Source organism: Limulus polyphemus, unplaced genomic scaffold (genome assembly GCF_000517525.1).
Source record: "Limulus polyphemus unplaced genomic scaffold, Limulus_polyphemus-2.1.2 Scaffold456, whole genome shotgun sequence".
Lineage (NCBI taxonomy): Eukaryota > Metazoa > Arthropoda > Merostomata > Xiphosura > Limulidae > Limulus > Limulus polyphemus.
This window is the reverse complement of record NW_013666066.1, coordinates 454,833-470,046: the sequence shown is the minus strand read 5'-3', so window position 1 is coordinate 470,046 and position 15,214 is coordinate 454,833. Positions and strand designations below refer to the sequence as shown.

General features: G+C 32.1%; 1 protein-coding gene across 1 annotated transcript in view; it reads left to right on the top strand.

Annotated features, from left to right (window-relative positions):
• Positions 1-15,214, top strand: part of LOC106458399 (vacuolar protein sorting-associated protein 45-like) — a 51,336-nt gene that overhangs the window by 6,262 nt on the left and 29,860 nt on the right. Inside the window, exons 2-6 of the mRNA XM_022384604.1 lie at positions 1,691-1,886; positions 3,351-3,430; positions 8,861-8,929; positions 11,093-11,230; positions 12,158-12,268. Coding sequence (XP_022240312.1) covers positions 1,691-1,886; positions 3,351-3,430; positions 8,861-8,929; positions 11,093-11,230; positions 12,158-12,268 — 594 coding nt within the window. The remainder of the gene's footprint in view (positions 1-1,690; positions 1,887-3,350; positions 3,431-8,860; positions 8,930-11,092; positions 11,231-12,157; positions 12,269-15,214) is intronic.

Genomic DNA, 15,214 nt, shown 5'->3' with positions numbered 1-15,214 from the left:
AAACCAAAAATTGAACGAACATAAAGGAACTCCTTTATACCTATATTAATCACCTAACATCTAACTGCTACGCCCCTACAATCTTGTACCTGTTCACACTCTCATCCCTAAGATATGTGCCCAGTAATGGTCAGTTTCAAACTGTCTTTGTTAACCTGAAGATGAACCAAGAAGGTCGAAATGTTGTTTTTGTACTTTATTTTAATTAAAGTTTTTAATACCCATACTAGCCATCTCTGCTATACACCAGTACACATATGCTTCTTTAAATATGTTGCTCATTTTGAACAAGCTATATTTAATAATCCTTGTGGTATCAAACCTTCTATTCCATTCAAGTTTAATATCATCAGAGGAAGGACATCCCAGTTCAAAATGTTGTGAACATTAAAACATCTGTTAATTGTTAGCCATTTGTTTGTGATTTAAAGTTTGTGGTTTTATTATGCCACAGCTTTCTTTAGCTAACTTTTTGTCAGGAAAAAGCTAATTGAAATTAGAATATGTTTTAACTTCAAAACCATCTTAATGACTAAACCTGAAAATGGAAGATTAGTTTCATTACTGAGAAATGTGAAGTACTCATTTGGGCTAAGGAAGTTTGGAAAGGGCTTGTTTATGTAGTTATTGTGCAGTGATCTGTTTCACTGATAAGATGAAAGTTTGTAAGTAAGGCTTGTTCTAAAACCAAAAGTTCCAGCTAAGAAGTATAAATTTGTGATGTGATAAAATGGTGTGTGTGCTGTGGTACACATTAATCCATACTTTTGATAGTAATCATATGGAAACAAAAGGCTACATTTAATTTGGCTAGCAAATGTACCTGTGCGATGAAGGGTGACAGGTTTATGAAAGTTGTTCTTTCTGAAATATGCCAGTAACAATATAGAGATTGGAAGTACACAAAGATAAAATTATTCTTGTCAACTGGGCTTCATTATTTGAATAAAATTTTATTTTCCATTTTAGTGTGTGTGTGTTTTTATCAAAAAGCAGTAAGTAATATGTGACTTAAAAACATCTTGCTTAATGTAAGTGTGTTTTGAAAGTAAGTGTAAACAGAGTGTGAAAAAAAAATGCTCTCCAACGATTGAGGGGATTTGAAAATGAAATGTAATTGTAGAATTAATGCTTTACCAGCTATGAATATATAAATATTGTTTCTCTTTTCGTCTTAAATCTGCCAGTAATGATTGAAAGTAGATAGACCGTTTGTATACCTCATGTAATGAAAGAGGAAACTGGAGAAATCCCATCAGTACTCGTAGCGGCCACCCCCACTGACTGATCTATATTTAGCCAACACTTGAACTATGAAATCAATGTATTTTAAAAGAAAAATAACTTCTTGACATATTTCTGATCATTCCTAATTGATTAAACTATATTTGACAGGTCCAAATGCAAAAACCTATGAGGAGATAGAAGACAAACAAACTTCTTTCAAATTATAGTATGATTATAAGTTTTAGGGGAAGAGGGTTAATTGACCTCAATGGGCCAAATGGCTGTTGGTCACTGTGATTTTAGTAGAATTAACTGATAAATTGATTAGGTTTTTGAATGTTTCATTTTGACCCGACATGTGCATATTTTCAAGCCAGGATATGCACACATGTTCACATACTAGATGTACTGAAGCGAAAAGAATGTGTTCTTCACTGTTTGCAGTTTTCATTTCATTTTTCAGACTAGCATTGTGAGCATGGTTTTTGCCCAATCAGAAATTCTTCAGAAGGAAGTGTACCTGTTTGAGCGAATGGACATGAATAGTAGGGAAGCAATGAAGCACCTCAAGTGTATAACTTTTGTACGTCCAACAAAAGAAAACGTTGAGCTTCTGACGCAAGAGCTAAAGAATCCTAGATATGGCCAGTATTTCATATGTGAGTATTTAGTATTAAGTACATAATGTTATTGGATTAAAGAGTTAATTCTCATCATAATTTGTTTTTTTTGAAGATATAATTTATAGATATAATGGTACAAATATGAGGTAAATATTGTAGTGTACTCTGTGCTGTGAGTGAGTGATGGCTTCTAAGCCACACATATATATTTTTTATTTTTATTAATTTATGTACCTTTTGTATATAAAATCTAGAACATTGTTATTATCTTCTTGACCTATAATGAACTTGTAGTGTGTTTTCAATCTAAAAATTAGACCTATGCGAGTACTGAATTACTTAAATTTAATATACTTTACGATAACTTAGCACACTGTTTGAGAAAGAATGATGTACCTTTCCATGGTTGTTGGAAGGTTTTCACTGGCAGTGACTCTGAAATAAAATTATTAATTTAGAGGCATGGTACTGTATACTGTGAATGCTAAGTTTTATTTGAGTTTTTTAATTGGTACAGGAATAATTCTGTTGATTATTTCAGTTATTGAAGATCTGAACCCCCAAAAATATTGTGACATTTATAAAAAAAAATATATACTGTAAACAAAAGAAGTGAATCCTACTGAAATAATTATCACTTTAGAATAAGTAAATATATATATATATATATATATATATAAAGATAATCAGTCATATATATATTTATAAAATTATAATATCTCGCTTTATATTACCTTTGTAAATTTACTTTGATTTATAACTGGCAAAAATTACCTATGGATAACATATTTTGACCTACAATTTACTTTGTGTGATACCATAAAGGTGAACTTAATTTGGTAAATACCGTATTAAGTAACCAATTCTGTACTTCAGGACTTTGTTATGTGTGTTTTTCAATATTCATCTATCAGAAATGAACCTATGTTCAAACTGAAGATGAATGAATACACAAAATTTTCTCAACAACATTGAAAAACAATTTCTGACTATTTTTGTCTTATTATGCTTTCTTTATCACTTTTTACTTATTCACAATGAATTGCTAAGTGTTTTATTCATTAATTTGCAACAGTTTGATTGTATTATTGTGAGTAAATATTAAAATATTAAACAATTCTCAATCACATGCTTTACATTTATATTGTATGTATCTGATGTTCAATAAAAAGATATTACAATCTCAAATATAAGTACTGATGTCAAATGAATGATTTATTAGTAAGATTTTATCAGTCTTGAAAAAAGGTTATTTGACAAAAATCACTGATGAAGATTAGCTATGGTCCATCCAGAAGAAAGCTACTTACTACAGTAACACTCGTAGTTGCAGCTTGCCATTTACACATGGCAAAAGTAACACGTACTTAAGAATTACACCAGCTAATATAAACACCCAAACATTACTAGCAAATATATATATATATGTCACTCCAAGTTCTATAATTTATATATTTACATAGAAATATATACTGACAAAAGTGTTGTTTTGTTTATCAGATTTTAGTAATGTGATCAGCAAAGCAGACATAAAAACTTTAGCAGAATCTGATGAACAGGAGGTTGTAAGAGAGGTTCAAGTAAGTAAAGGATTCTATGAATATTCAAGTACTCACTGTAATATTATGTCTTAAATGCAGGTGTTGGTCCTGTTGTAGAGCACTGGACTTCAGAGTTGGCAGTCTGAGTTTGCAAAATATTACCTGCACTGTAAGTTGTGGTTGCATTATAAGAGTGAGTCAATCTCTTACTTGGGAAGGTGGATGATAGGGTACTTCTGACTGGCTGCCTTCCCTCTGAACAATAGATCAAAATTATGGATGATGGCAGATAGCTTTAGTACATTTGTTGTAAATATAAAGTGCAAATCTTAACAGTATTGTTTATGTATTTGAGCAAATATCTTGTTTTGTATTTGTGGTGCTGTGATATATTTGCATCTAATTTATGTAAAAAAGATTCAAACAATAAGTTTTAAAACACACTTACCTCCCCTCACACTTGAGTTTTATCCCAATGAAAGTTTCTCTTCACTGCCTATCTAAGCATTGGTGTGAATCTTACCTCACTTGCTCGAGCCTTTATACTCCACTATATTGCCCATAGCAATTTGAATCTTGTGATTCTCTCCACCTAAGTCAATGCACCCCCTATACCAGATCCTTAGAAAAGTTCCCTGTTATTACTTCCTATTCTTGATGTCAGAATATTACAACAACTGTTTTACAAGCTTCCTGGGGGTTTCTTTTACGTGTTGTATATACATACACTTTGGACAATGTTTGTTTTGACCCATATTATTGGGTTTTGAGTTTATTGCCTATTTCCTTTAATTTCAAGAAGAAAAAATATTCAGAGGCAGATATGAATTCTCACATTCATGCCTTTGATGTAGAGTCTTCTGGTACTCATAATCTTCCATCTTTGGAGTCTATCATTGTCTGGGCATTGGGAGAGACCCCTTTCATGCACAGAGAGGTGTGGAGTCTTACATGAGGTCTGAAGTTTCTTCTGCTGTAGGCTCAGATGCCAAGCTTGCGGGGGATCAGGGGTAGACTGGTCATAATTTGGACTATATTTTTCTGGCACTTTCCTTTGCTCAGACAGCTAATCACAAACCTTGGATGGACGTCCCACCTCCTGCATCGTTTTTTACAACTAGTACATCAAATTTGTGATGTATTGAGATTTCTCCTCAGGCTTACAACTCTTCTCCTTGTTTGTAGGAAAGTCATTTGGCTGATTACCTTTGCCAGACATTGCTATGCATGCTTTGAGATTTGCAAAATCAATTGAGAGAGGCTGATGTCCTTCCCGTTTATAGGATCAACATGCCTTACCTTTCCATATTTAGAAACTCAGAGGCTGGATCCTTTTCTTCCTCTTTGGAGTTTTAGGTCTGATACCTGTATTTGTCTTAACTCTCTCTTTACATAGATGCTCTCAGCCAGGACAGGACAGGTCTTCATTTGAGATTCATGTATACAGGGGTCTTTACCATTCCACTTATGTTCTGTTGTATCCTGATAGGTCCTCTCTTCCCAAAACTTCAGTGGCTAGAGAAGGGGATAAGGCTTTCTCTCCTATTGATCTTCCCTCCATTTGCCATTTTCCATTTTATGAATGCTTGGATCTGGATCCTCTTTTATGCACTGAAGGGTTTACATCACCATTTGTTTATCCTAAGATGTTGTGTGACTTATCCCCTGTCACTTTGATATTTTGGGTTCGTCAATAGGTGCATCTTCCTTACTCTGGACTTTCATTGGAGGGATGGAGACTTTTTCAGGTCTCATCTCATCTAATTTCCCATATCTTGATGTCCTTGGCAGCTCAGTTGCATTACTTGCTGGAGAGAATTGTACAGGCTGATATGTGGACCGTGCCTCATACATTTATATCTCATTATTCACATGACTTAGCAGTTGTCCTCTTGGAAGGTTTTTTGGCTACCCCCCATGGCCATTCTCCACACCCCAGCTCATTTGTAAAATAGGTGACTGACTTCATTTCTTTTGTGTTTTCTTTTTTCAGAAACTTGTTGCCTGGTCAGGTATGCTTATTTTTAAATCCGCACTAGTTACCAGTCAACCAATCAATAATTTTCCTGGTAGCAAGGAGCTTTGTTGAGATGAGGTGTTCCATAAGATCACTTTGTGTGCTTTCCGGATGATACACAATCATAACATAAAAACAAATCCACTACTGGACTGCCATGAGTAAAGATTAAGGGAATATTGCCCATCCCTGCTGACCCCTAGAATGAATAAATTGGGTTTGGTTTGCTTTTCAAAATAGGGAATGTGGTTCACCTATTGCACTATCTCCAGAACATCATTCCTAGGGACTCCTCAATGTGGGTATCCCCCCATTTCTTCTAGTGGAACATGGGAGTCCTTACCACTCCCAATGTCCAGTCTCTGGAGTGGTGGACAGAGGTTTATTCCTTCTGAGTGATGCTTGTACTCATAGTTGCACTAAAGGAGAAAATGGCAAAGCTGGTTGCCCTCCTACCAATAACCTTGGATGTTTTTCCCATATGTATGGTAGGAGCTGGACCAGCCTATCCGGGAGCCTTCTCGTAATTCTGGTTCAGAGATGACTCTTTGCCCATGTTTTTGATCATTCTCTTTATTTCTATGAACATGGAAGATGTTCCTTGAGTCCTTCTAGTTCTGTATGCGGAGCATAACTTCCTGTACAATTGGTTGAACTTTATTTGTTCCACAACCTCCTTGTAATTCTGGGGGCAGGAGGTGTTGCCTTGTCTCTCTGGTTGGGGAGTTAGGATTTTATTTCGTAATCCCAGACCGAGCAATCTCTGTTTCTTTAGGTTGAGTGAGGCATGACAGGTGCTGTAATTCTGAGTTTGGTTTATTACATTTTGTGCTTCTTCAGGTTGGGGAAGGGTTTGTCCAGTTTGGCATTGCTTGCTTTCTCTTCATAATATTGGTGGCTCGACAGGCAACATTCTATAATTTTAAGGTTTTTTGTTCCAATATTATCACATTACTGAACAAAACCAAACAATACAGTGGTGCTCATGCCCTATCTACTACACCTTGGATCTTGACTTGGGTCCACAGCACTATTATTCCAAGGAGAAGAAGTGGTCTACCTGGTTGAGGCCTGGATAAATTTATGTTCTTCTAAAGATGTTAGGATTTTGCCTCTCTGGCCAGTTAGTCGTTACTGCCCAAGAACTGGTTTTCATGTGGTCCAGGCAAACTAGTTCTAGAAGTAGTGCAGACCCCACTGGTGTGTAAATGTGGAATTCTTGCTCAAGTGTGAGAAGAGTTGTGTTTTGGAAGTTTGGTGTTTTTAAACTTGTAGTCATCGAGTTTCACATTATTGTTTTATGTGATGTATGTATGTTATTAACCCTATCATCATGGGCCAAAGGCCATGTCATTGCATTTGTTGACTTGCATTCAAAATTTTATTGAAGTACTATTTTATGAATGTATGTCAATAAATTTGGTATCAAACTGTAGATTGTAATTCAAATTTTAGCATTATACATTAGTTAATTTTTAATTTAAAAGTAACTATTCAAAAATAAATCCTAAATATTTATATTTTTATGTCACGTGGTATGTTAAATGCAGCATTGGTCCAAATACGAAGTCTATAGTTCCTTATGAATTAGAAACTCAAATTACCAATTTTGACAAACTAGAATGTAAAATAAGACCCTCCTATCTTTTCTGTTTTCTGAGATACTAATATATTTATTGAATCAATCAAGATGGCCCTGCCCACCTCTTCAATTTTTTAAAATACCTGCTTACGTACACCTACTTTACCCAATGACTTGTGTATAACTAAACAAAAGCTCAGAATGTCCCCCTAGTAGCTTTCTCAGCCTCCTTGAAGTATTTGAGGAGGCAAATTCTTTCTTTTTATGCTAGATTCCAAGCTGTAAGGTAAGACATTAGTGAGCTCGAAATTCATATTTTTTTAGATCCAAATACAGCTTTATTACTAAGCTTAATAAATTATAGTGGAATTCTATGGTATCAGTATAGTAATTTATGATTTTTGGTTATTTCAAAATGTATATGTAAAACCTAAACAAAAAATTATTTAGTTTCCAATCCTCCATGTGCAAAATTCGATAATGCTTAGCAATGTACGGCTACGAGTACAAAGTTCGTAACTAGAAGAGATAATTATTTGCTATATTTCTATATATATACTGTTCTATGTGTTCAGAAAAATAAGTTTAAAAACTTATTTGTAAATAGAATAATGTATGTACATATATAATGTATTATAACTGAAATGTGACTATTTTACAAAATACTAGTCCACTAAAACATGACCAAGACAGGTCACTTTGTAACTGCCAGTTTTATATTCTTGGAATTAGATACTGTAACATGCGTGCACGAGCACCATGTCATTGCAACTTCTGTGATGTTAGCCAGGCACAGCTGAAAGTTCAATATAATAAAAATAATAAATATATAATCTTATGAGATTTAACCTATTTAAACTAAATTTGTTATAATTTGTATTCATTCTAGAATGAAAAAACATTTTATGTAAATTGACCCAACACGTACAGAGATACAGTCGTGAAAATAACAGATATAATATAATATAAAGATTTTCTAAAAAAAAGTTTGATAACTATCCAGAGGTTATAAAGATTTCTCATTTGAAATTTGAAAATTTTTTGATGCATAAAAGTATTTTTAATCTTAAAATCAAAATTACTTTGCATGTTGGATAGTCAACATTTGAAAAAGAAAAAGGCATGAGAAAACATTGCATAAGAAATCTTAAAACTTAATAAAAAAAAAAATTATATTTTTTGTTCAAAAGCCTTGTGATGTTTACTGATGATATGCAAAATTTCATGAAGATAAGCTTACTAATTTAAAAGTTAAGGCATGAAAACTATAACAAGCACAAAATGGTTACGAGTTCTTTCCCTGGAACCGAGCCCATGCTGAGAGAGTTAAAGACATTTGTAATTATACAATATTTCTTCTACTTCAAATTTTGGCAAAAATATACAATGTCAATAGACCTACCTCATTGAAAGATAGTAAGAAAAACACTGTTAACTGTGATAAACATGTGCAAATGGTCATTTATTTAATGTTTCAGATTTAATTATCAAAAATTAAAAACTGGTGATTTCCATGCTAGAAATACCCATTTAAAATAAAATTTATATATAAAAACTGATGTGTTCTTTATTCCCTAAATGGGTGTGGTAGTGTAAGTTTTAAAGAAGTGCCTTATTATCTCCTTTGTGCAAGATTTGAACCCAGGACACTTTTATTACAACTGATTGCTCCACTAACTGAGCTAAAAGGCTAACCCACTAATAGTTGCTAGAGAGGCACTTTTTAGCAACTCAAACTACAACATATGTTTCGTATAAAAAAAATTAAAATGTGGTGAATAATTATTAGCTAATTTCCATTTCTTTCCAAATTATATTTTGAATCAGTTGAAAGCATCAAAATCTAACAATATTATTTTAAATCTTTCAGGAATTTTATGCAGATTATATTGCTGTGAGTCCTCATTTATTCTCTGTAAACTGTGTTGGCTGCTATCAAGTAAGCACATCTCCATTTCCTCATCTTTGTTTGAATTTCATAATTTTTACCTTTAATAGTGGCTATAATTGTATGTAAAAGCAGTGTTTTACCTTTAATAGTGGCTATAATTGTATGTAAAAGCAGTGTTTTACCTTTAATAGTGGCTATAATTGTGTGTAAAAGCACAAAAAATAAGAAACACAAGTTTATGTCTGCTCAAAATATGAGTAGTTCAAATAAAACATAGTATTAGGTTTCAGCAAGATGTCAATTTGTGAATGTTCTTAAAAAAACAATTTTTATTATTTTACATTTGATGATTCATGTTGTTTGCATTTTAAGCCACTCTATTACTCTGAATTGAGTGTTTTTCGTCATTAAATGTGAATTTTCTATGTTTGTTACATGTCCAATACAATTTCATTAAAAAAAAAAACTGTTATATAATGTCATCAAAAACTAACCACATTGTATTTTGCCATTTTTCCAGAAAGGGAGTATAAATGTATTTATTTTATTATAAAGAGATGTAGAAACTCATCTGTTGTAGAAAAATTACATAACCTTAGATATTATTTCACAGTATTTTTAAGATCCTCTGGTTTTATTTTACATTTACATATAATAGCATTTTGCTATATGTTTGTTACACTGCTGTAATTTATTGAAAAAAGTATTTTGTATTAAGTATAGGGGATCCAATTAAAATGTTCACTACAAATAAAAACCCTGCAAAGATTACAAAACTGTCATGTGCTGTTAGACTACTACACCAAACTTATACATCTCAGTAGAAATATGAAGTATTCCTTAGAAAAAGACAATAATTAGAATAAAATGCACAGAGGAACTGAAAAATAATGACTAGAACATAAGTAACGTCTTTTTCTAAGGAATACTTCATATTTCTACTGAGATGTTTAAGTTTGGTGTAGTAGTCTAACAGCACATGACAGTTTTGTAATCTTTGCAGGGTTTTTATTTGTAGTGAACATTTTAATTGGATCCCCTATACTTAAGTTACTTATGTTCTAGTCATTATTCAGAACTGTTTCATTTTGATCATTATACAGTGATTTCATTTCATTAGATCTCATTTCAGTAATATACATTCTAAGATAATACATGCCCTTATTTGAGTTAATGAGTTTTTCTCATGTTCTGTAAGTTATAAATCTTGTTACACATCAGTTAAATATACCTAGTTGTTTTCTTCTTATAGAAATATATTTCACCATCTGGTGTCTGTGGTTAGTTGCCGAAGTTGTTTTGGATAATTCTCATTTGCTAGCTGCCATTGTTGTGGAGCCTTTTACTTATACTCTTACTTACAGTTAAGCTCTTATTTATGATTGACTTCACCTTTTCCTGTATGTTCTCTTTGCATGCTAAATTTTACCAGATGAAAATTGACTCATTTTATGCTTTGTCAGCCTTTGTTTTTCTCTTCTCTTCCCTTCTCAAAATAGATGCTTCCTCCTGCTTGCTTTAAGGTTTTTTCTTCTTTTTCAATAAAAGGAATCTGGCTTTCTATCCATTTTGGGGACAGTTGTTCTATTTTTTGCTAATTCTGTTTCATACAAGTCATTTTTTTAGTGGTAGTTATGTGTATATAAACCATTTGAACTGTCAACAGACTATTTTTAATTAAAATGTGTAAGACTCAGTTTGGGTAACATACTTTTGAGATACTCGATTTGTTTTGAATTAATTGTTTTTAAGAACTTTTTTGCAAGTTAAGACTATAATTTTTAAATTTTGTTTATTTCCATTTCGTTAACATTTACAGAAGCTGCTAAGTATAATTGTTTTTCCTTACCTTTACTGTATAACTGCATATTTTTATCTGTGTGAGCACAGGAAGATTTTAGTTTAAACTTCTTGTTTATTTGACCCCTAGAAATTGATAAACGTACATTTTTTTCCTTACTTTTGTGACTTATAATATTATTATGTTAAGGCTTCACAGTTTTCAAACATTTTAATGTATCCTTATTTTATTGACTTGTAATAAAAGTTGTTTAACACAGTTTGTTTCCCTATCTTTATTTTTTGTTTCTCGGAGGGTTTCTATGCTATATCTTTTTAATTTTTAAATGCTTCAATGTTTCATGTATCTTGGTCTCTTTTTAAGTTTTTGTTTATATTATTTCCTGATTCCTTTTCTGTTCCTCATTGCAGGGCCTGGGCTGGAACCCAGTTCATCTTCAAAGAAGTACTCAAGCTGTAATCTCTGTACTACTTTCATTAAAGAAGAACCCAGTAATTCGATATCAGGGATCATCAGAGTTGGCTAGGAGGTTAGCTGAAAATGTGCGAGTAAGTTTCACTTGTTATTGAAGGAAACTGGAATTTAATTTCTGTTTACTAATATATTTCTGTTGCACATGTGTCACTTCAACATGTTGATAGTTGAAAGGTTAATTCCTGAACTTTTCTACTTTATAAATGTCAGTGGAAATATACATGCAAGATAATATGTCTGTGTGTGTATATGTGCATGTTTCTCTTTCTCTCTGTAGATATATTTTAGACCTAGTAGCTTCTAATGCTTTTCTAGCTTTTTGGCTTTTAAACTGTAACTTTTAAAATATAATAATTTTCTTTACTTCATAATATGCGACACAAAAGTCTGGTCTATTTTGATAATGATAATAAAATTGATCTTTCTTATAACAGTTGGAAAAAGTAATGTTTGTTCATCTTGAGACAAGATAACTAAACCAATGGAGGATTATTGTTAGCATAGAAGTCCGTTAAGCCTGAAAGAGCTAAACAAAGCAGTAAAACGAATCATGAATTAGTCTAATGATACAGTAAATGTGGATATTGTAATGTCAGTTTTAAGCATGTACTGGTAATGTGTTTAGAAAACAGTGGGAAATACAGCTTAGCTAAAAGCTTTTTTTTTATATTTTAGAGACATGCATGTTGCAAACATAATCCTTCATTTGTTAAAAATTATTTCAAACTGTCTACATTTATACTATATTAGCACCTGGATAAAACCATTATTGTATTCAAAAGTTCAGAAAAACAGTTATTGAATTGTAAGATTCAACTTGTGAAACCAACGATGCCTTTCAAGAACACATTGACTTGTATTTTTTACAGTGCATCTAGATGATGAAAGTAATTGAAGTATTTTTTAAATGCAACATTTTAAAAATTGTGATCACATTAATTAGTTTTTAAAATTTTGATGTACAAGATATGATAGATAAAAATGTTATTTTGTTCATGTAGCAATCCATTACTAAGGAGGTATCCCTTTTTGATTTCCGAAGAACAGACGTTCCACCATTATTGCTGATCCTTGATAGGAGGGGGGATGCAGTCACCCCACTCTTGAATCAAGTGAGTAATTACCAGATATATGAAGCCAAGAATTGACAAATATGATAGAATTATGATCTAAGGAAGTTTTTTGCTTAAAACAGTATGTAGAATTCTTATTTGAGATGTAAAATATTGTTTCAAATGTATTCAAAACAAAAATATCTAAGTTAGAAATTATTTAAATGGGAAGATCTTTTTTAAAATGTCTTTTAACAAAATAATTGTCTGGTTAAAACAAATGTTTGATAATTTGATAATTAATAGTAAATACTTAAATGAAAAAAGCCAATATTTGAAAAAAGGACTCCTAGGCTGGGACTTAAGCCTGAAACTTGTGGCTAACAAGGCTGGTGTTCTACCATTGATCTACTTAAGAGTACAAACAGGTTATAGGTAGAAAGACCGAATTATATGAAATCTGTCGGAGACTTACAGTTAATTATTAAGATGCATTAGAAAACCATGAAATAGTAATGTTATTATATCATAATAATTAATGATAAATATTTAAGGGAAAAAAAGACTTCTGGACTGGAACTTGAACCTGGGACTTCTGGCTAACTGCAAACATAATCCTTCATTTGTTAAAAATTATTTCAAACTGTCTACATTTATACTACATTAGCACCTGGATAAGACCATTATTATTAATAACAATAACAAATTAATAACACAGTGTTGACTTGTATAGCTTATTACTATGAGTATGATCACCATACTATGTCATGATCGGTACAAAGCCCAAATCACAAGAAATGTATCATGGACTTATCTTTCGTTTACCAGCTTACTCACTTAATTAATTAGTATTAAGTAGTTTAAAGTACAATGAATCAGAGAATTCTTGTTTTAAAATAATCAGTGGTTATACATTCAAAGTCGTTTCAAAAGAATACTAAAGTATGTGTTATTTCAGATAAAAAAATTTAAGTAATCAGACTTATTATAAGAGTTAACTGATTTGTGGGAAACATTATTCATATCTCCTGGTGGGACAGCAGTAATTCTCCAGATTTACAATGCTACAATCAGAGGTTCGATTCCCTTTGGTGGACACGGCAAGTAGTCTGATGTGGCTTTTCTATAAAACAAACACATTATTCATCAGGTGAAACAGTACTTGTACATTTATATAATGATTGACAAGGTTAGCCTTTTATGTCTTTTTGACTGTGTTTGACTCATCGTGCAACATTAAAAACTTCAGGATAAACGAAAGACAAGGATAATGTGATTTGAGCTTGTGATCAGATTAGTAATTAATTGAATCCAGAAAATCCTTTATTTCTTCTTTTGATTAGCTTTTCTTATGATATAAACATTGTTCACTATAACATTTACTATTGCAAAGAAATCATCACTTGGTTATATTGTTACTTAAAATAATTTGTTCTAACAATTAAAAATAGTACTTATACCATCAAGTACAAAGTCTTTGGAGAAGTGACTGCTAAGAGCTATAATTTGTTACATCGTCATTAAGAATGATTACCTCAGGTGTCTGGCTATTCTACTATAGTGTGCTTAGATTTCATTATTTTTTATAACTTTTTACACACAGGTTATAGTAATTAGCTAGCAATGAGTGTCTCATCGTGCACATTTATTTATGCTAAATTTAAATGGAGGTTGGTGTTATTGTTTCTGACCTAAAAGAATCTGCCTGAGAAAACTAACTGAAAAACCCTACAGTGTTTTTAAAAGGGATATTACAGTTACAATTTCAAACTCTTAACTTCAAGTTATGTATTTGAAGATCACATCCCCAGCACACAATCACAAAATTGGCTTCAAACTCTTTACCAAACACAATATGTTATGACACATGCAAACATTACTAACCTAATGTATACTAAACTAATGTATACTAACCTTGATGCCCTTACTGTCTTCTAGACTCTTCTTGTTAACCCACATAGCTTGGTGACTCATCCTGTTGTCCTTTCCACCTTTAAGAAATTTCCTGACTTAAACCCACTTGTTCAGCTGTTACATGAACATTTTCATACACCCAGTCAAAATACTGTATTCCTGGGTTGTCTGTGTTTTTAGCTCATGTTTATTTTCATGGAAAAAAAACTGAAGATTGGGCTTGAGTATAAATAGCATATTTGGAAGTAACAGGCTTTTACTCTTATATAACTGTAAGTTGTAAATATACAGATTCATCAGAAAGTACAGATATAGTTTATGCTTGTATAAGAATAATGAACAGTTGAAAGTTTTATTTTGAAGTTGTGGTATTTTTTTAATTATTTTCTTTGATAAAAATTTCTTTCACAAAAATCATGTACAGTCTGTAACTTTCTCAGTACAGGGATCCCTCGATTAATGCGTTTTCGTTTAGTGCGCTTAAATCTTTTTATAACCAATATTTGATTAGTGCGGTAACACACATTTCATTTTAACCATAGTAATTGAAAAGTAAGTTTTAGGCACCGAAATTAATTTTATTTTTAAATTAAAAATAGAAAATGGGTAACTATTTTACTTATCAAGTTATTACTAGAGTTAAAAATATGCAAGATGTTTGGAAGACAGTTCTTCCACACTGTGCACAGGACGTCACAGGCTTTTCAAAAGATACATAAGAGGTAATTAAAGAGATTACTCATATTGGAAAAGAACTTGGCTTCGCTGAGATTGACGATGAAAATGTGCAAGAATTGCTAGAAGCTCATTCAGAAGAACTAACCAATAAGGATCTTATAAATTTGGACACTCAGAGAGCATATGAGAACATTGATGAATGTGAAGAAATCTTACCTACCCGCCAGCATAAGAAGGAATTAGAAGAACTTTTCACGGTTATTGAAGAATATAAGGGAAAATGTTTAGAAACAGATCCTGATGAAGACAGAAGCCTTCAAATTTGCAGAAAAATTGATGAGGCAATTTCTCAGTACCGCCAATTATATGAAGAACAGAAGAATACGATGCGACAAGCTACTCTAAATAAGTTTT